This window comes from Pholcus phalangioides, unplaced genomic scaffold (assembly GCF_987345545.1).
Source record: "Pholcus phalangioides strain wild (caught in Gottingen) unplaced genomic scaffold, Ppha-v1.0 ptg000017l_1, whole genome shotgun sequence".
Lineage (NCBI taxonomy): Eukaryota > Metazoa > Arthropoda > Arachnida > Araneae > Pholcidae > Pholcus > Pholcus phalangioides.
Genome location: NW_028301610.1, coordinates 52,852,610 through 52,876,173, shown reverse-complemented (window position 1 = coordinate 52,876,173; position 23,564 = coordinate 52,852,610). Strand labels below are relative to the sequence as shown.

The 23,564-nt window shown below is 39.0% G+C and overlaps 1 protein-coding gene across 21 annotated transcripts in view; it reads right to left on the bottom strand.

Moving 5' to 3' along the window:
* LOC149074111 (uncharacterized) overlaps nt 1-23,564 on the bottom strand; it is a 235,467-nt gene that overhangs the window by 167,160 nt on the left and 44,743 nt on the right. For 18 of the 21 annotated variants that reach the window (XM_089246127.1, XM_089246131.1, XM_089246138.1 and 15 more), the window contains 4 exons: nt 11,812-11,880; nt 9,740-9,787; nt 7,605-7,652; nt 343-408 (listed from right to left, as the gene is read on the bottom strand). The exons of 1 other annotated variant lie outside the window; for it this stretch is intronic. In XM_089246127.1, the coding sequence (XP_089102253.1) occupies nt 343-408; nt 7,605-7,652; nt 9,740-9,787; nt 11,812-11,880 (231 nt within the window). The remainder of the gene's footprint in view (nt 1-342; nt 409-7,604; nt 7,653-9,739; nt 9,788-11,811; nt 11,881-23,564) is intronic. 2 more of the 21 variants (XM_089246134.1, XM_089246141.1) reach the window with 1 other exon arrangement.

Genomic DNA, 23,564 nt, shown 5'->3' with positions numbered 1-23,564 from the left:
GGATCCCGGAAACCAGTTGATTGGCAACATCTTTTGAATGAGAACAGAACAGGGACGATCGAAGTTTTCGCGGAAATTTTTGGATGTAGATGCAGGTCCGCATCCGCACCGTGTAAGGAACCTTAAGTGATCTGTAAAATGTGCCGAAAGTTATTTTGTAAAATTAGGTTTCTCACATGAGATGACCCCTAGTGCAACAGATTTAGCAAGCATGGCTATACCAATTGTTCATTTAAAATTAATGAATATGGTATGTTATTAATCATTTTCTGTATGTTGATGAATATAAGATTTCTTGATAAGCAATCAATTATTCAAGTTGATTTAAAAATATGTATATACCTCGCTTGGTGATGAGCTTCTTGAAACCATCTCTTGCTTTTTAGTGACTGCAGCTGGTTTCGGCTTCTATGAAGAAAAAATATACAAATAGTAGACCGAGTATTAGGCAAACAAATCGTCAACGAATAAGGCAAATGCCAGGAAATAAATTATTGATGCATTTCGACACACTGTTGGTGTCTCCTTCAGAGGACGAGTATCACGCTGCCCGAGTTTGAAGATCTGGTACTCTATTCAAGTGGGAATTTGTCAGCGTGATATTCTGTGAAGACGCCCAACAGTGCATCGGAATGCGTCAATGTTTTAGTATTTCCTGGTTTCTGCCTCATTAGTTGACGATTGAGTAAATGAAAATTCTATAGCCTATAAGGAGAGTGCGGGCCACTTGAGTAATCTTTATAACGCTGCAAATCAGTGATGCAATTGCGTCGCGAATCACTTGAATTATCTGGCAGTGTCACAGGTCACTCAAATATTTATGAATTTGTCACATAAGTATTCTGGGAATGCACCCGTCAGTCAGTTGAGTAATCTGCTTGTGCTGCGGGCCACTTCAGGGATGCAAAACTTCGAGGGCTACTCAATTTATATGCAAATACGCAGAGGACCTCCTTGAATGATTTGCAGCCACCATTGATCTCCAGAAGCCTTTGTGTCGGGTCGCACGAGTTAGCTGTAACTGTGCTACAGCTATATTTTAGAATATGCTGAAGCGATGTGAAACTGCAACGTGGGGGAACTAGTGATCTGAAAATGTGCCACAGGCCACCTTAGTCTGTATCAAGAATATGCCAAATCCCCCAAACTCTAGGCAGATGCCAAACGAGCAGCTTCCCATATGGGGGTTTTAGCTCAAGTCTTGGGGGGGGGGGAAGAATCAAGAAAGCTGGCAGGGGGGAATCAAGAAAGCTGGCACGGCCACACTATACGGACGGAAAAGTAGCGATTCCCCAGACGGGAGGTTCTTGTTCCGCGGTGAAAGAGCAAGGAAAAGGTTATTCGCGCGACGAGGTGGTCACACCAGCAATCAGAACACTGATTATTGAGGTTTTTCGAAATTGAGTTATTTTTTTCAACTTTAAAATTATCCAATTTGTTTTTTCACTGCTGAAAGATTCATTCGTACTAGTATATTTAATCCACAGGAAATAGGCACATTGCGTTACACTGAAGGGACGGGGTTGTAGTTGCCCCTTCAATTCAGCAGATAATTGACTAATTTACACTGAAGATGAATTCGGGAAGTAATTGAATTAAAATTCTCATGGCACCGTATTTCAATAGCCGGGTCCCAAAGGGCAGTTTCGACTGACTCCCGCTAGAAATTTCATTAGACCGCTCCATAGGTAATTTGAAGTAAAATTTGTTTCAAGCTACAGCCCTGCCTGCCCCCAACTTTATGGAAAGGCCATGAAAATGATCTTGATCACGTTCAAGATAAAGAAATGAGCATAGGTGGTCAAATTTTTTTGCCTTTCATGATGTCACATGAAAAACATCTGATTTTTAATCAAAAACATGGTTTTTAATTTAATTTTTAGGCTAAAATTTGAAATCATGATGTTCCATTAAATTATATTCCTCGGCATGTATCAAAATTACGTAGAGAAGATTGTCAAAATGCACGATTGAATAATGGGTAAACTTGGAAAAAGTATTTTAATCCCTAATGCTCAATAAATGCAACTTTCGTTCGAACATGTATTACATGGTATAGTTAAAATATTTCATCTTTTTAATGCGCATCTAAAATTTCTATATGCGCATTCTAAAGTTTCTACTTTCACATCAGAACATTCAATATTCCATGGTTTATCTGACATTGGTGACTAGGACTGGAATAATTATCGATTACCGGCGAGATTTCAATATTGAGCAAAAGTTCCATAGCTTAGAAGCTGCATTAGACACCTCGAATGATTTGTCATTTCACCATGTGCAGATGGGCGAATCGTGGGTTACAAGATTCAATGTACAGTGTGGGATAAGCTGTTCCGTATGTTATTGGAGCAGTTTCCTTCGAGCTGAGGTCTCACAATTTGATACCACTTGCCCCGGCAGATGAGGGATGGTTCAAATATTGTGACAGGAAAAGTCCCTTCTCCACACATTTTCTTTTACTTTCCAATAGTGTCGCAGTGGCTTTGTCGTGGAGTGAAGAGATAATATAGATGTGCAACGAGTAATCTCAGACAATTATCATGCCAAGCATTTGAAATGAGACAGTAATGAAGTTCCATAGCATTAGAGACATTCGAAAATACCGCTCGTTCTCATTGAAAGCACCGCGAATGTGAAAGTACAGATTCCACTTCACTACAGAATTTGAAATATGTAACAAATTCATCTTCGTTAGCAACATAGAAATCAATGAAACTAATGATTCAAATCTTGTGCAACATGCTTATCTGAAAGATCCTACGTTCAACAATCAATGCATCTTTGGAAATAATTTATATACGATTCATTTACATTGAAACAATAGGAAACTGATAAAGTTACAGATGGCAGTCATTTTATTTTGCATTGACATTATGGAGGAACATCGATAAAAAAATTTTGAAGGGAGGTAGTTGATAGGGTAAATAGAGCTAAAACAATTGAGATCACTGCTACGAACAAGCGTTTCTTAACTTACAGTTCATGATACAAGTGGTCCGCAGACACTTGAATAATTTTTAATTAGAATTATCAGTTCTTATACAATTGATATTAGTTGTACTGAAAGGATTTCAATAAACAGACATTCACAGTAAGGGTAACTACTTCCCATCGAGAAAAAAAAATGAATTGCAATACGAAATACCCAGTCTCCAAAAATTTCTATTTATAACTGATCAGTTAATTATTGCTAAAATAGCCGATAGATACCTTCAATAAAGATGGAAGGTTATTGCAATAACAAAATCTTAAAAATGCTCGACTTGCCTTATGCCAAAAACACTAGATTTAAAAAATCCGAAATTCATTAAGCACATTAGTAAAAATTAAATTTAAAATATTACAGCTCTCATGTCATGAACTACGCGATAGTGAGTTTGCTGAGTTTTGAAAATAACCCAGAAAAAGTGAGATTTCTGAAGGAATATCAAGGTGGAAGGCTCAAGATGCATATATTTAAGTTTTCAGAAGCGGCCTATACGTGAAGATGGCACTCACAGGCAAGGCCCGGGGTGCTTCAATTGCAGCGGAACTACTTGGAAATAAGGATCTGGTTGTGATTATACGTTCAGGGTTTAATTATTGTCCGGTCGAAACCGACCATAACGCAAACAAAAAAAGTCTATCAACTTTACTAGTTTTTTTTATAAAAAACAGTCTACAAAGTAATTAACATTATGAACCTCTTCACTTAACCAACTCAATAAAAATTACTTCAATAAAATTTCATTTTATATTTTGGTGGACATTGTGTCACCAGACCTTGCTACACCACTGGGCCTCAGAAAAATCATTTTACTCATGTTGTAATGGGTTTACAACAAACGTGTGCTGACAATGGCGTATAGTTCGAAGAAATGGCAATGGATATCGCGATGGTAGCCAACATATCCACTTCTCTCGGAAGGTTAAAATAGTTAAGATCGATTGAAACAGATTCCTGCGCGGAAAACACCGCCCGTTCCTCGGAACTTCTTGTGCGTGACTACAGCTGTCCGTGGATAATTAAGCTCGTGTGGCATCCGCCCAAATAAGCTGCGGGTCTCTTAGAGCTATTACACACGGAGCAAATGCGGAAGAATTATTGGTACATAAGGAGCCTTTCAGACGGTGCGGAATGAGCCCGCAACTTGGAAGTGTAGGTCTGGATGGCGTCCACATGTGTCAAAACTTAAGTTCGGGTTCCGCATCCGTAGGCTACTGACACACGGGAGAGTTTTCCCGCTGGACGGAAACCTGTTCGAGAAGCTTTTACCCCTTATCACGGGAGCGTATTTCGGACGAACGAAAATTACGTCACAGTGCCAGCTCCTTATTGTCATAAGAATCTTATGACCATTACGACAGGCAGACGCTGCCCCTTCACGAAGGGGACAGCCCAGTTGATCCAGCTAATGTCTGAAATTCGAGCTTTCACTGGCCCCTATATATCGATTCTTATGCGATTCGGGGTCATCGACAGGTTGGAGTTTTTTCTAATAATTATGGCCATTTATAGTTTGTTTCAATTGATTTATTTAAATTGTAGAAATTAATAAGCAATCAGTATTTAAAAAACTGATTTTTTACAAAAAATTTTTCATACCGTGGCCCGGATTATATGCATATACATTTGATTTTATGCATTTATACGCATTAATGCTGAAAACACCAAAATATGCAAGACATTTTTAGAATAAGTGCATATTTTTAAATGTTTAAGCTCACTTTTTAATGTTTCAAGTAAATATTGCTCGTAATATTTTCATGACATTTTATCCGGAGGTGGGATTTAATAAAATAGAGATGCTAGTAATACAATAAAATGATTGGAAAATACTGTAACGCTATTTTTAGAATGTCAAATGTTTAATTTGTTTTAGAAATAGCGTCGAAATTACTTTGTTACTGGAGCAGCTTTGTAAAGGGTATTTGATTTTTCGTACATATTTCGGAATTTTGTTTTCCAGGATATTTTAGAGCATATCTCGGCATTTTCAAGTGCATATTTCGCTAGTTTTTAGTGAATAATCCGGGCTCTACTGACGAATCTGAAGGTTTTTAATTGAATTAAATAACGCTATTGTTTCGTAAGTAGCCTTATTTACAGTGACTTTATTACTGTGCGACTATTAATTAGCATATCAATGCACTGATTATTGAAACAAGTTATTTTTTCAAATCCTGTGGATAATACGGTACCGCGGATAATAGGCAGGAACACACGGTACAATAAAACTTAATATTTTGAAAATAGTGTATGGTAAACATCTAATTCATTAAATCCTACCTCAAGAAAAAACCTGAAAATTCTCTCATGTATTAATGCTAAAAACGGCCAAAATATACATATAATCCGGGCTGCAGTTATAAACTAGCTATCCAAATACTCAATTTCTAGCAAAAAGAAAAATGGAGGGGATAAAAAACAGCTAAATTCTTGTATCCACCGAACTGACAAAAAAATGGAACCAATTGCGTTTTTGTACGTGCGACCATGAGAACGTGTCTTTTGTGCGGGGAACGCGTGTTGTGCGACTAATCCCGTATAATTCTCTGCCTATTTTTCTGCAGTTTCTCCCTCGCCCGTGTCCTTGGGTTATATGCAGCTATTCACACGACGCGGGTGAAACTAACCCGTATCCTTGGCTACTTTAAGATTTTGGATGAAACTTATACATTGGCATAAATACCCTCAACACCCTTTTGATGAACGGGGACCTTTATATAATGTACACAATACGTTGATCCATCAGTTTCCTTCCGAGATAAACGATATAACTTCAACTGCCTACGTGTTACTTTGACACTATTGTTTTGAAATTATTTTGGACCATTATGTGGCACAATAGATAAATTTTATTTTCGAAGTTAAGATTTTAACAATTAACTTAAAATCAGAAAAACTGCTCATGTTAAAGTACAATGTCTATCCTTACGCTTTACCTAGGCTACTGGGATTTCACTAAAGCTAACCTCAGCTTTTAATTTCTGGTTTGAAAAAAAAATTTTTGCGTGGCACAGTAACACCTGTGTGGCGACTATGTGCCACCTTTTTCTTGCCTGTCACTCATTTCTATTGAATTCTGGCTGGTAACTTTATTTACAACTCATCAGAAAAATTATTTCTGCCCAAAAGTAGGTCACTTTTGAACTTTTAAATAACTCATGAAACCTAAAACAATTGATATTAAGTAGAGAAAGTATTTTTTTAAATTAATGCCCTCAAACAATTTAAACTTCAAACTCTGAAATACAAGGCGGCTCTTAAAGAACACTATGAATATAACATTCAATTATTCGAATACGCTATAAAGTTATCCCTGCCAATCAGACTAAAGATAAAGATTACTCTGCGGCCAATAGGTCGTTTCTTGATTATCATTGATTCTCCACCTCGAAAACAAATTTTCGTCAGCTGGGTCAATTCATAAGAATTTGCCAACTTTCTTCATGGCCTTTACATATACGCCTCCACAATAAAAAATGGCGAGCATCTGTTTATCACACTAAGAGCCTCAAGTGTTTCATTCCAGCAATTGCGACAGGGGCAACTACCCTGCTTCTACACCTACTTGCAAACCATTGCCAAGACTAATGAAAAACGGCAAACCCTGAAAAAAACGGTTGCAAAGTAACCGCCTAAATACCCATTTTTGTTTAGAAGTCATGTTTCTGACACAACGCAGTATTTTTACAATTCAATTTAGGTATTTAACTTTTGCATAGATATATTAAACCAGGTCTCCACGAAACAGTCTGTAGCAGGAGAGATTTATCACTTGGAAAACTTTGTGTATATATATAAAAATCACAATATAACCTAAAAATTCTAGGCAACAGCTGACATCAGATGATGCAATAAATGCTGTCGGCAAGTCACCTACAGCTCCTGAATTGGCATAAAAGACTGCAATAGATTGTTCATACGCTCCCACCAAGCACTTGCGTCCTAAAATCCGTATAGTGGCACATAGTCCGAACCTTGCCAACCAGTTACGCCATAGTTTACTGGATGTAACGCCATAGCGTTCAGACACAGGGTATGAATACATTTGAATAAGATGTTATTCATCTAACAAAAACCCAGCATTCCAAAAAGCATTAGTGAAAAACAGCACGTTTAATGCCTGCCACCAGTATGTATTTGTATATTTTGAGAATATTTTTTATAGTACAACTAGAACGTCTTCCTTTTGTCCATAATTTTCTTAAGTACTATAAAAATGCTATTCACGTACAACGTTCACTGGGTGAAAAAACAAGATGTGGGTGAAACGACCGCAAATATGTGCTGTGAAAAAGCATGCGGATACGCATAGTGTGTAAGGAGATGAGTGATCCGTAAATGTGCCGAGAAAATTGATTTCATAAAAATCACGATTGTAATCGCATCAGATGACTCCAAGGGCCACAGGTTGAACACGCATGGATAAACCAATTAAAATTTATCCCACATTTCTACACTGGGGAGTTTAGGTTAATTCAACAAAACACTGATATTTGGCATATAACTTTGCCTATTGAATAAATTTCATTTAAAATAAATGTTTCAGTCAAATTAAATTTTAAAAAACATAATTTGAATAAAAAATTCTGATGTAAAAATACATATTTCATACCTTCGGTGTTGGTGTCTGACTTGACATCTTTACATCTGGTTTCGATACCTATAAAGGAAAAAAAATTGTATAGCCTACACAGCAAGGGTAGTCAACCTTGAAGAACGAGGGCCACTTCACTGATTGGGAACTTTGTGGGCCACTTGTGTGACCTGCAACGTTATGAACATCACTCAAGTAATATAATTGTGTAGCAAATAACTAGAATTATCTGAAAGTGTCATGGATCACTCAAATATTCATGAATTCACATAAGTGGTCTGGGAATGTACCATGGGTCAGTTAAATAATCTGACCAAGTGCTGCAGGCCACTTCAACGATGCGAAACTTCTGAGGGCTACTAAAGTTATATGCAAATATGCCGTGGATCTGCAACTATAATGGGTCTCAAGAATCAGTCTCAATCTGTATTGCGGGATGCACAAGTGACCTGGAACTGTGCTGCAGCTCCATTTTCAAGTATTCTGCAGGTCTTGAAATGAGACTGCAACGTGGGTCACTCGAGGTGATCTATAAACATGCAACAATCCACTCATTTTGAGGGGGGGGGGGAGAATGTGCCAATTGTCTGAACACAGCTCAAGGCCGATGCCACACGAGCGTCTTTCCGGACGGGGATTTTACGCACGTCACGCGATGCCCCGGACGGGGAGGTTTTCGGTTCCTTGCTCCACGATCACGTATTTTGAGATAAGGTATATTAATGTATGAAGTAGTAACACGAGCGCTCAAAACACGAATGAGGGTTTCGAAATTTTTTTAAAGCCAAGCCGCCATGGGCTGTTTTGACCGACCCCTGCCAGGAATGTCATAGCCCCATGAAAATTATCTAAAAACATGTTCAAGGTAGACATGGAAAAACTAGTTGGAGGTCCTGCACTTTTTGCCCTTCATTATCCATCACACAAGTATTGCAATGCGGATTTTTAGAGAAAATATGGGTAAACATGCCACAAATTCGAAGGTTTAAATGTAAATATAATTCAATGAAACGCGATTTTAATCTCAACTCTGGTCATGAATCCGATTTCTCTCACCCTATAGTCAATTTCCTGCGTTTAAAATATGCATCCAAGAATTCCAGCTTTAAATATTCTTTCGAAAACTGATGCAACTAACCCGGAAAAGTACGAGCAGTTTTCGGAAAGAGTGCTATCTTCACGCATAGGCTCACACGGGCAAGGCCCTTTCAAGTGCGGCGGACTAATTGAAAATGCGTATCTGGTTGCAATTACGAAAAAGTGAGCTTGTCAAATGGAAGACAAGCATTTATTATCAGGTGTGAGGGGCGCTGAACAAAATTTTATCCATATGGCCCACGATGTAACGTGTTTACAACAATAGTGTCCTGAAAAATAAAGCAGTGTTAGAAAAATAACAAAAAGATACCGATGGTAGCCAACACTTATCCACACTTCTCTCGAGAAGGTTACCAGTTAAGGTCTCCTGAAAAATTCTTGGGCGTAACTAATGTACTTTCCGTCTGTGGATATAATTGCGCTCGTGTGGCATCCGTCTAAATAAACAGCGGGTCCTTTACGTGATTTGTAAGTAGTCAGAAAAATCGATTTTATAAAATTAGGTTTGAGATCACGGGTCACAAATGATTCCAATAGCCACAGGTTGAGCATACATGGCCACAATTATTTTTCAAATTTTTTCAACAATGATTGAAAAATATGACATTTGCCATAGGCATGTTTTTCTCAGCAACGACGTTAGGCAGCATTGTCTGTTGTGGCGTTAGTTTATTCATTGAAGATAATTTATACTTACAAATAACTTTGAATTTAATTTGTAAAGTTTCAGATGTTTTCAAATTAAATTCTCTTAAAAATTTGTTGAATCAATTTAGACATAAAAGTATATATATATATATATATATATATATATATATATATATATATATATATATATATATATATATATATATATATATATATATATATATATATATATATATATATATATATATATATATATATATATATATATATATATATATATATATATATATATATATATATATATATATATATATATATATATATATATATATATATATATATATATATATATATATATATATATATATATATATATATATATATATATATATATATATTTGTCTTACCTTGGATGAAGGTGTCGGACTATGCATCTCTTCATCAGGCTTAGACATCTATAAAGAAATGAAAATGCTATAGCATACACGTCAATGGTGCTCAACCTTGAGTGTGGGTCACTTCATTGATTAGTGTATATATATATAAAACGTTATGGGCCACTTGAGTAATCTTTATAACGTTGCACGTAATGATGCAATTGTGTCGCGAATAAATAGAATAATCTGGAAGTGTCACAGGTCACTGATCTGGGAATGGGTCAGTTTGGTAACCTGCTCGAGCTACGGGCCACTTAAGGGATGCGAAACCTTCACTGAGGGCTACTTGTGATATACAAATAGATTTTAATGATCTGCAACTATCATGGGTCTCACTTTCTATGGCGGATTGTAAAAGTTAGCTGAAACCATTTTGCAGCTCTATTTTTGAATATGCTGAAGTGATGCGAAACTGCAACGTGGGGCACTCCAGTGATCTGTAAATGTGCCACAGGCCGCTCTAGTGTGGGATTTGGCAGATTCTCAATACAAACCTCTAGGCTGATGCCACACGAGCGTCTTCCCGGATGGGGATTTCAGCGTTCCTGCATCACTGGAAAGGTTTTTAAAGCGATGAGGTGGTGATACGAGCGCTCAAAACACTGATCGAAATCTTTTTCAAAATCCGGCAATTCATCTCGGATGTGGAGGGTCAGATTTTAATTGGAGTCACTTTTACTTGACAGGAAATTGTCAAACATTGTCTTGGACCGGGATTACACTGGAAAAGTTCGGTACGAGTCCTTTTGTAAAACTAAGGCAGTCAATGAGGTAATATCGGTTGCCTCTTCTAGAATGAAAAATCCAACAAATAAGGTTATTGGTTTCAAGTTTCATAAAAAGGCATGCCAAACTTTTCTAGTGTAATCCCGCCCTTACGCAAAATGGAAGGGGTTGGGAGTTACTCCATTTAATCCACAAATTCATAATTAGAAAAGATATTCGGAAATTCACTGAATTGAATTAAAATGTCCATATCTACTATTTATAGCCGGGCCGACATGGGGTGTTCTGAAGACTCCCTCGCAGGGAATATCATGCCCCGCATGGTTTATTTAAAAACAAATGCCATTTGTTCCAAGCTAGAGCCCTGCCACCGCACATTTGTGGGACCATGAAAATTATCTAGAAACATGTCCAAGATGAACATGAAACCTTGTAGAAGAGGTCAGGAACTTTATTGCCCTTCATTATCCGTCGCATTAGAAATACTGGAATGCGGATTTTAGGAAAAATAAGAGAAATTTCATGGAATTTCCCTACCCCTCATATTAATGCATTGCGTTAAAGATGAGCATCCCGAGCCTTATTGCTTCAAATTCCTTCCGGAAACTGAGCACATTTTTCCGGGTTACTTTCACCCCACTTTTCAAAAGAGTCCCATCTCCACGCACAGGCTCACACGGGCAAGGCTCAGGGGGATTCAAGTGCAGCAAATTTGAAAATGAGGATCTGGCTGAAATTAGTTACGTAAAAATAAAAGCTTGTCAAATTCAAGACATTCATCAAGTATAACAGGCAAATCTGGTTTTGCAGCCCTTGGAAACATTTTACTCGTACGGCTCATGTTATGGGTTCACAACAAACTTATCCTGACAATGACGCAGAGTTCGAAAAATCGCAAAAAAACGGATATAGCGATAGGTTGCCAACACATTCACACTTCTCTCGGAAGGTTACTATAGTTGGTCTGACAAACTGGTTCCTGCGCGAAAAATCCCACCTGTCGGGCCACTCCTCAAATTCTCATGCGTGGCTACCATTCTCCGTCCATGGATAATTGTGCTCGTGGGACATCCACCTAAAATAAGCTGCGGATCCCTTAAGTGATCTGTAAATGTGCCGACAAAGTTTATTTCTTTAAAATTAGGTTAGATGTCACGAGATGACTACAAGGGACAGAAATTGAGCACGCATGGCTACACTAAAATACTTAATATTGATTTAAATTTTTTCAACTATGTATTCTAAAATTAATGAACAAAATTTCTTAATAAGCAATCAATTGGAATTGATTTGAAAATACATAATTTCCGCCCTACCTCGCTTGTTGGCGTCGGACTGCTTGGAACCACCTCTTGCCTTACAGTGGCTTCAGCTGGTTTCGACATCTAAGAAATAAAAATTCTATACGAAGAGTAGACGACTGCCTAATACTCAGAAAACAGTCAACGAATAACGCAAACACCAGGAAATGCTAAAAATTCCTAATGCATTGACACACTGGGTGTATTCAGAAGATAAGAGTCACGTTGACAGAGTTCAAAAATTCGGTACTCTATCCAAGTGGGAAACTGTCAGGGTGACTCCTATCCTGTCAAGACGGTGTCCAAATGTATTAGGAACTTTTTAATATTTCCTGGCATTTGCCTTATTCGTTGACGATTGAGTAAAAATTCTTTACACCAAGGGTGCTGAAACTTGGATAGTGCGGGTCACTTCATTGATTTTGAAATGTGTGGTGGACCACTTGAGTAATCTAACTGAGGGCTGCTCAAGTGATATGCAAATACGCCGAGGATCTCGAATGATCTGCAACTATCATGACTCAAGAAGCCTTTTTGTCTGGCGGGTCACACAAGTGAGTTAGAACTGTTTCGCAGCTCTATTTTTGAATATGCTGAAGCGATGTGAAACTGCAACGTGGGGCACTAGTGATCTGTAAATGTGCCACACTATGCGGACGGAAAAGTAGCGATGCCCTAGACAGGTTCTTGTTCTGTGATGGAGCACGGAAAAGGTTATTTGCGCGATGAAGGTGGTCACACCCTCAATCAGAACACGGATGATCGAAATCTCGAAATTTGACGAGTAGTTCTCACTTTAAAATTATCCACTGTTTTTTCGCTGCTGTGAAGGATTTCCTAATAGTTTACTTTTTTAACCAGCAGGAAATGGTGTCAGGACAGTCTTATGCTAAAGGGACGGGGCTGGAGTTGCCCCTTTAATTCAGCAGATAATTGACCAGTTCATAAAAATGAAATCTGGAAGTAATTGAATTAAAATTATGGCACCATACGTACAGCTGGAGCCCCAACGGCTGTTTTGACTGATCCCACCAGGAATTTCACTACACTGCTCCACAGTGAATATAAAAAAAAATACAATTTGTTCCACGTTATAGCTCCACCTTTGTAGGGAGGCCATGAAATGATCTTGCACACGCTCAAGATGGTCACAAAATAAATGAAAACGAAAAATTCCTGACTATCTTTCACATAAATATCTGAATTCAGACTTTCCTTAAAGTTTTCCAAATTTAGAATAAAATTCAAAATCTTGCATGCTAAGATAATTCAATGAAACAATTAAGCATAAAAGTTGCAACTTAAAGTGGTGCACTTAGAAACAGTATTTAAATACTCAATAAATACAAACCTTTTCGTTTGAACATGTATTACGTGATAGTTTGAATATTTGGTCTTTTTAATGTGCATATAGCAGACATTTTACAGTTTCTACTTTCACATCAGAACACTCAATATTCCGTGGTTTTTCTGACATTGGTGACCAAGACTAATAATTATCGATTACTTGCAAGATTTCAATATTGAGTAAAGTTTCACATCAGCTTAAAGGCATTAGACAACTTGAATGATATTTGTCACTTCATGTGTGGAGGGACAAATCGTGGGTTACAAGATTCAATGTACACAGTATACGATAAGCTGTTCAGTATATTATTGTGAGGAAGGAGCAGTTTGTCCCTTTAAGCTGAGGTCTCACCAGGATTTGAGTCAACTTGCCCCGGCAGATGAGGGATGTGTTCAAAGATGTGACTGAGAAAGTTCCTTTATTTTTTTTTCACTTTCCGATAGTTTCGGCAGTGATTCTCAGTTGGCGTGTTGCAGCACCGTGGAGATAAGCTGCACCTTTCAAGCGGCTTTGTCATCGAGTGTCGAGAAAGTAGTTGTGCAAAGGACAAAAATGCCAGGCATTTGAAATGAGTCACAGTAATGACGAGATATCCGAAAATACTGCTCGCTCTCATTAAGGCACAACGAATGTGAAAGTTCAAAATTTTTGCTTCACTACCGACAATTTAAAATATGTAGTAAAATTTTCAGTTAATCATAATGGTTATATTTTATATTTGTTTTATCCAAGCATTCCAACATGCATATCATGCATAAAAAATTCAAATATATATAGTTAAACGTAGAAACTAATTTACATTGAAAAAATTAGGAAACAAAATTGACAGACTACAATCATTTAATTTTAGAACTAATTTTATTATAAAGAAAGATAAAAATTTTTTTAAAAGGGGAAATCTCAGTTGACAGGGCAAACCAAACTTGAGAAACGCTTGTTCATAGTGATCTCAATTTTTTTTTCAACGTATAGTTCGTGATACAAGTGGCTGCAGACAATTGATAATTCTAATTAAAACTTATTCAGTTCTTATACAATTGATATTAGTTGTACTATTAGGATTTCAATAAACATTAAACATACATATACTAAGGGGTAACTACTTCCCATCGAGAAAAATAATGGGGGGTGTAATGCGATAGGCCTCCTCATGGTGCACTCTGGGTAACGCCAAATCTATCACACGTCATTGTCATCGCTTTTTGTGCTCATATACTTCACCTTCAATAGCCCAAATTACATGTTTATTTCTACACATCTTGCAGTACATGTCTTGCGTCTCGTTTTGCCCTGTACATGTTTGTCTTCTGTGTCCAACCCCTTATTGTGGGCCCCGCTCCGGCGGGGTCCTCCCGGATGGGGCATTGCTTCTAGCGTATGCTTTATCCGAGATGCTGTCTACCTGCGTGTTTGCCGTGCGTGGAGACCCGTAAGGCTGGAGATGGGGATCCTGGTTAGCCTGATGCGCTAGCTTTGGCCTCGGATTCAGCCGAAACGGGGGGCTTGGATTAGCCCCGTCCAGGTCAATCGGCTGTGGTCGCCTCGGTGGCTGAAGGGGTTACACTACTGGGCAGGTAGAGGGGCCGGGCCTGCCGGACGTCGTTTGAGGTTTGTTGGTGCTGCTTCACGACGATCTTGGATCTTGAACGCGTCTGCTCGCCTGCTTTGGTGGTGTATAGCTCTCACCTAACCTGACGTTGCTACTAACCTTCACCGGTTACGTAGGCGCGTCCCCTCGTAGGGCTCCATGGTGGGCATGGTGCGTGAGAGTCGAACAATACCCATTCAAATATGGGAAAAAAATCAAAATGCACCAAAACGTCAAAGTACTGCACTTAGTGAAACAATTGTCACAGAAACTGCTTCAAATCTGTCATCTGTCTCATTCTTCTTGCATAGCTCTGATACCAATAAACAGCTGTCAAAAGTATCACCATTCTTGATTGATAAAGCTCTCTATGGCACAGTTGGAACTCTGAAATCAGTGAAGGCTCTCCGTTCAGGAGACCTTCTCGTCGAAACTACACTCCCAAACAAGCCGAACTCATTCAAAAGCTCGCATCTCTCGGGGACATTCCCATAACAATCAAAACCCACCCCACGCTGAATTATTCACGTGGTGTCATCTCAGACCCTAACTTAATTAACATGGATGAAGATGAACTAACCCAGGAGCTAGAGTCTCAAGGCGTAACATCTGCCAAACATATCATGAGCCGCAAAGATGGCAATCTAGCTCCATCACGTAATATAATCCTGACATTTTCATCCCCAACATTGCCGAAAGATGTCAAAATCGGTTACTATAACCTCCACATCCGGCCATACATACCTAACCCTGTAAGATGTTTCAACTGCCAAAAATTCGGTCACTCACGAATGGCGTGCCGTGGTCAACCCACCTGCGCAAAGTGCGGTGAGAGGGACCACATTTCGGACAGCTGTACTAATTCACCATTCAAGTGCGTCAATTGCGGTGGTGACCACCCCGCATTTGACAGGAAATGTCCGAAATGGAATGAAGAAAAAGATCCAGAAGATCAAGGTCCTTAATAACATCTCATATTGAAGCACGCCGTCGTGTAATCCCTAACCAAACTCCAATAGCTAGTACATCATACTCTAATATGGTAACAAATCCATCAACAGCTAATAAGACTAACAATGTCACCAAAGCATCTGTGACAACTCAGACCGAACCCATAGATGTTTGAGTGGATGTATCAGCTAACCAACCATATAATAGTTGTGGATGCTGTTGCTCTGCTAGAATACGGAAGGAGTCCACCACCTCCGAAGAAACAGGAAAAGCAACAGCGAACACATTCAAAATAACTACAGCTACTAAGCCAAAATTCAATAGTGGAAATAAATCTAAAATTAAACTATTCAAGACCGGATATTCAAGAAAAGCCATTCAGAGAGCAAAGAACCCTACAGTACAGAACATGTCACTGCTTGATGACAAATCAATTGGTGACATGGATCTCGAAAATCCGCCAGAATCCGGTGGTACTCGCCGGAAATTAGACCGAAATAAGTTCAAAGACCTCGAACAGTCTACATCCATTTGAAATTTATGACCAACATAATTCAATGGAACATTCGTGGTCTTAGATCCAATTATGAAGATCTCAAGGATTTGATCAATCGTTATCATCCTGTTTGTGTGGCACTCCAGGAAACTTTTACGAAGCCCTCGGAGACATGGAACATCAGGCGACATTCCCTGTTCCGTATCAATTACGATGACGGGAGTAGAGCCTGCCGCGGTGTTGCTCTGCTGGTTCCACATCATGTGTCGTCGCACGTTTTAACGCTGCATACGAACCTGCAAGCCATCGCGGTGGAAATCTCTACAGGCCTGAGAATTACCATCTGTTCCATTTATTTGCCAGCAAATGACACCATCTTACAGAGATCTAGAAGATCTGATTGATCAATTGCCTCCACCATTTTTTCTTCTTGGAGACTTCAATGCTCATAACATGATGTGGGGTTCTAACAGCAACACCCCTCGTGGGGAAATGGTTGAACGTCTGTTAGATGACATGGACCTCGCCATCATGAATGATGGCAGTTTCACTCATTTCCATGCCCCAAACAATAGTTTCACTGCAATAGATTTATCGTTATGTTCACCCTCACTCTTGCCCAACTGGTCCTGGTCGGTTGATCCAGACCTCCACGGGAGCAATCATTTTCCTCTAGTGGTTAAGTGCCTTGACCGATGCCATAGCATACCTGAGGGACCTCCTCGGTGGAAGCTTGTGGCCGCCCGATGGGCTGACTTTATGGTCAAGGCAGAAATCACGGAGGATATGGTTTCGCAACCCGACGTCGACCTTGTGACCAGTTGTATGATCTCAGCAGCCAATGAAACAATACCCAAAGTCTCCTCGAAACTTCCTAAATTTCCTAAACCTTGGTGGAACCACGAATGTAGTCTTAGGATACCGCCGGAACCTACTCCATGCTTTCTTTTGTGCTTTAATCATACCCATAATAAGTTGGCATTTTTAAAAGCAAAGGCGATAGCAAAAAGAACCAGGCGCCAGGCTCAAAGAGAGTCCTGGCAAAGGTTTACGACGGGAATTCATCTACTTCATCCAAAATCATTTGGTACCGGATCCGAAAAATCAATGTTCATTATCAGTCTCATCCCATCACCATTTTAAGCACCAATGGCACTATCAACGATGTGAGGGATATTGCGGACACCATCGCCGCTGTTTCCAGCAATGCAAACTATCCCCTATCGTTTCATCGCATTAAATCAGCTGAACGCACATCGTATACCTTCCGGCCTTTTACACCGGAGGGGTACAATTCATTGTTCACCCTTCATGAACTGACGACGGCCTTGCAGCGAAGTCCTGACTCAGCTGTAGGGCCCGATGCCATTCATTATTCCATGATTCGGCATCTCTCACCAGAATCACTCACATTTACTCATATTATTCAATCGGATCTGGGTCAGCCATTCATTTCCTGACACCTGGCGAGCAGCCATTGTTCTTGCATTCCCGAAGCCTGGCAAAAATCCTCAGCAACCTAACAGTTACCGACCTATTGCTTGTTTGAGCAGTTGTCTATGTAAGCTCATGGAACGCATGGTCAACTATCGCCTTATGCACTACCTTGAGGTTGACAATATTTTATCTAAACATCAAGCGGCTTTAGACGGTTCAGGTCAACGACATGCAATTTGTTACGCCTTGAGACATCAATAAGACAAGCATTCGCGAAGAGGGAGCATATGATAGCCATATTTTTCGACATAGAAAAGGCCTACGACCGTACTTGGAGGCACGGAATTCTTTCCGACCTCTATAATTGCGGCTTGCGGGGCAACTTGCGTCGAGCGAGAAAGTTCTTAATAAAAATAGGCATCTTCCAGGTACGGATCGGAAGTACATTATCAGCTCCCCAAATCCAAGAACAAGGTGTAGCTCAAGGTAGCATTTTAAGTGTTTCACTGTTTATTTTAAGACTCAACGGGGTGTTGAACCAACTCCCGTTGTCTGTCACTGGCGCACTTTACGTGGATGATCTGTTAATATCGTATCAATCAGTGTAATTGTCTCTCGGCTGACCTCATATTCAAACAGCACTCAACAAGATCAGCAAGTGGGCACATGATAACGGCTTCTCATTCTCCGCTGACAAGACTCGCTATGCACTTTTGTCGGCGTCGAGACCTACATGATGAATCATAATTATTTCTAAACAATAGTCAAATACCAATAGCAGAAAATACAAAATTCCTCGGCGTCACATTCGATAAAAAACTGACTTTCAAACCTCATATTGCACAATTGAGAGCTCGTTGCATGAAGACGATGAACCTCTTGAAGGTCATCTACATCATGGGGAGCTGACCTTAAGTCGCTCCTTCACTTATATAAAGCTCTAATACGATCAAAGCTCGACTACGGTTCCATTGTATACGGGTCAGCACCTCGGAGCTATCTGAGTGTGCTCGACCTAATTCATCAAGCCTCTATGTCGAATGCAACAAGCCATCACTGACATCAAGACGCCAACAACTTTCTTTGAAATATTTCATCAAGATGAAGTCTTTACCAGGTCATCCACTTCATAATGTCATTTTCAATCAGTCATTTTATAGACTTTGCTGCTCGACCTTCATGTGTTCCATCTTCGTATGAGGGCACTTGAGGAAATACAAATAGACAGTCGTGTGGCCCCAGTTGCTTGGCAGCTGGCACCATGGGAGCAGTCTCTGCCAGATCTCGCATTACACCCTAGAGCCACCACAGCAGATGTCATATCGACAGATATTCTTCAGGCACAATAGGTACTTCCCCATATATACCGATGGCTCCAAGCAGTGGCGGATCCAGGGGGGAATGGGGCAATCGGGCCCCCCCCCCCAAGAGCCTTTAAACAATAGGTGAAGGGGCGATCGCCCTCCCAAGAGCCTTCAAGCAAACAACTCCAGACCTCACTAATCCTTAAAATTTTTTAATTAATTTCCTTTTTTTTCTCAAAGTTCCTTTCCCTAAAATTTGTTCCCCAAGTTCCACCTTGAGATTTCTTCTGCTGGCAAGGTCGAAAAAATAAAAAGTCATTGCCGGAGGAGGGTCAACTGTATTCCCACCAAGGTTCTACAGGGATTCAATACGATTCGGCTGCCTAGCGCCTAAGGGCTCGTGTAGAGACGCAAAAAAATACACACCCTTCAGTTTTCTTGGTAACGCACAATAAAGCACAAGCCATCCAATAAAATGAATCATCGTTTTCTAGCCTTTGTTATCTCTAAAATTCAGTCCTGAAACCCGCAAGCTTGACGTGGATCAAAAAATGGCCATGTCTTCCAGAAAAACTGTTTTCAGTAAGCAAAAATTTTAAAATAAATGGATATTAAGAAAATTAATTCTATTACTTTTGTAGCACATCTGGGTTTTCCCAGAGAATGAAGCTGCATTCGCTTACGGATTCACTGATAATGACATTAACGGGGGGTTCCCCCACAGGGTGAGGCTAACAGGGCTCAGGATGATTCTCGTCATTTTTTGATTTTCACTCTACAAATTCACTATAGTGGGGCCTAAAAGTATGAAAAATCTCAGCAAAGCCCCCCCCCCCCCCTCTTCGAAAACGTAGCTCAAAAGCCCTGCGCCAGCAGGTGAGCATTTGAACACAGCTTCTCTATAATATCTGAAAATATAGACCTCTGCCCCATCTAATAATTAAAGCCTTTGTAATTTGAAATAAGTACCTGGATTAAACATAAGTGGATTGCGTGTATAATGCTTTTCCAAAAACCGCCATAAAATCGTTTCAAGCGAAAAAACGCTTTAAACGGGAAATATTTCCCGTTCAAAGAGTTTTTCCGCTTGTAAAGTCTATAGTCTGAGCATTAGTTGAAGATGAAACCACGAAAATGAATTGCACTAAGCTTGAAAAGGTTCTAAGAGCAGTGCCGCAACCAGATGCTTGGTCAGCATCTTTGTGTCCCTTGTAATGTTAAAGGGCAGGTAAAATGTTGAAATTCACGCCCCGCCCCGCCCCCCCCCCCTCCGGAACGTTATAAGTAGAATCCACTATATAAAATTGATTCTGTGGTGTCGGATGTTCTGCGGGAATTAAATTTAGCCACCATCTTTTCAGACAAAAAAATCTGAAAATTAATATTGTGCACTTGATAATCATAATTAAATATTAATGAAAATCATTCCAATTTGCATGAAAGTAAGCTTTTGCTATTTAACGTATCTGTGGCGAAAAACTGTTTTTGAATAGGTTTTTGACAACCATATAGCCTGCACAAAATTTAATAAGAAATTTATTTTAAATCGCGCAATATTAGAAATTCTTTAAGAAGTTTTTTTACTCTTAGTACCCACATATTTTATTGAAATATGCATCAATTATTTCTTGTTATCAAAAACAGTATACTTGTTTCAATAACTTTTCAATGCTATATTTTCATATTTTATCTTGACGTCCTATTCGAATAAGCAAGAATTACCATTTAGTATTTCGTGTATTTGTGTTTCCAAGATTTTATATTTCCTGATTAGTAATTCTCTGAAACTCTTGCTAAGGTGGTTCCAAATTAATGTTTTCATCCTTTATGAGTTTATTTGAAACCAAACCAGAGATTCAGGTTAGGAGATTGAGAGTAATTTTGATGTTCAGTCAGAAGCGCATTTACGGTTTTGCCGATTTGAAGGCTATTCAAATTTCACCGCCCTTCCACTCAAGTCTAATTTTCTTGACTACCCTATCCACGAATTTATTCGTGATAGGGTAGTATTTCCCTTATTCTGAACTTGCAGTCCTGGGCTATAGCCCATTTAGTTCTCCTGTAAATAAGACTTCAGTTAGGGGGGCATGAGGATGGTTAAAATCAGTTGCAAAAAAAAATTGAGGGGAAAAACTGAAAAATTACTAGCAAAAAAAAAGGCTGATGGAATTTAATTTTTCTAGAACTAATAGATATATGAATTATTAGTACAGTAGACTCGCTAATCTGGCACATATCACCAGGGTGTACTGAGGTAACAAAATCGCCGAATTACTGCAGATTGATTGAAAAAGTCCATTTAAATAACAAACTTCTGCTCATAAACATGTGCGCACTATGTTTTCCTCTTCTATGCTCGGAGCAAACCGGCCTAAAAACACCGGATTACTGAAGGGATTATTGAAAGTGACTATACGTAGTAGGATGGGAAACTTTATTTGAAGTCAAAAATGGGTTTCAGACGCAAAATATTTTTATAAATCGGGTATACAAAGCTGGAAATTTGTAATTTTTTAAATTTTATCGTCTCGTTTGAAAATTATAAGTGATAAATGAGGAAGTTAGAAAGGTATTATTTGTAAATACAGACATGTCATAAATGGGTGTTTTATTGTGTGTAATACTTATTTTCATTTTAAGAAAGGATACAAGTTTGGTGTGCTATAAAATTGTTCACAGAAAGAAAAATTAACTGTCTAGAACGTGAGTAACTAAAAGAAGACTGCTTAATGTTCTTTACATCAATCGCCAAGTCCTCGAAGCGTATACGTGAACACGAAAAGTTGCTGGAGTGAGTGGAGCTCGGCTTTGGACGCTTGAGTTTCCAGCAGCGGTTCCGAACCTTTTCAGTGCATACGCCAAGCAGATCATGAGTGAATACTAAACAAAGTATTGAGCAAAACAAGAGGGACCACCTTAGGGACCCCATGGATGGAAACAAAGTCCCTTTGGTCAGGTCCAGTGCCGAGTGGGGAGTACTGAGCCGATATGAATTAGTACGAGACAAGCAAAGCCAGTTGAGGGCCCCACATGGATCTGCCGGCAAATAAATAGAATTCTCTATCGAACGAGACAGACCACAGAGGGCTCACCTGGAATCACTGATGTAAACAAAGCTCATTTGACCGATCCCATCACCGGCATTCAAAATCTGAACAGGGAAAATATCTACCCTGTGCTGTACTGAAACCGCCTTATCACGGACCCTACATATAAGAGGACAAAAGCTGCGCCGCATAGGTTTAGCTTTTTATCTGAAGCCATGAAGTCATTTAAAGTTTGAGCGGTCACAAGAATTTTTCGCAAGCTCAGTGCGACCCGTTACGGGTAAGGGGGCTGTCAATATGCGCGTAGTAGCCTACCTATTTGATAACTACTTTGTTGTTGTGCGTAAAGTTCATGTTCCCAAGGGTGGAGCTGACAGGGCCGGGGACGATTCTCATTATTTTTGTTTTTTTAAGCTATAAATTAACTATAAAAGGGCCCGTGAAAAGTCTGGTCTGGGGGCCCACTAGAGGCTTTAGCCTAGGGGCCCGCTCATGGTCAGGGCTTTAGATAATTTTTTTCCTTCAAATGTTCAAGGATAGTCTCTTTTAAACGAGGTTTCTTGTATCCGAGTTAGCTTAGAATTCATTTCCTCTGCTTGACCGAGATCCTTATTTTATTCATATTATTTTGCATAATTGTTATAACGTCACAAAGAGAAACGTTTAATACTTTCACAGGGATCAAAAAAATTAAATTTAAACGGAAAGTATCTCTACTTTGACTTGAAAAGCTGGAAAAAAACATTTATCGAATACATTCGGATGAATTTTTATTTGTGCACATTGTTTTGTCCGGTTAACTGTGAGCCTTAATTTTAAATTTTTATCAAGCGAAAAAGGAAGTAGTATTCTAGGAACATTTTAAAATACCAATTCTTCATACGCTTTTCATATTCTGCTCTTTTCATCTGCAAAGTTTTTATTTATTTGTACACTTGCTCATGATACTGTTAAAACATTTTTAGCTGGTAATGTGCATCAGAATTCCTTACAATGTTTATAAATACAACACATTATTCAGTCTGCACCTCAAACTTTTTTTTCGTACGGTATTTTTTCCGAGGGTAGCCGGCACAAACGTTCAAATTTATTATCAAAAACAGCTTATTCATTAATTGTAACACCAGTTGCTGCAAGCAAGTTTTTAAATAAGTATGTTGCATATTGAAAATATAATTTTTATAAATATAAATTTTAATTTAGATTTAATTTTTAACTGCCTTCAATTTTTAATTAATTTTTATTTTCAATTAAAATGTAATTGTAATTTATTTTAATCAATTAATTTTTTAAATGAAAAATTAAAAGTCAAAATTTTAATTCTTAATTTTTTATTCGTTTTTTATTTTAAGTACGTTTGGCACCTGCGGACACTAGGTTGGGTCTCACCGATCGACATCTTCATTGTAGAAAATCGCCCCCCCCCCCCAACACATCACCCTGGATCCGCGCCTGGCTCCAAGAGCCCTGGGCATGTCGGTTGTGCCTAAATCTGCTGTGAGGAGACATCTTTCAAACTTCACGACACATTCTCTATTTCGGCAGAACTGTACGCAATCCTTCAGGCTCTACGTCATATACGACGCAAACGCCACCG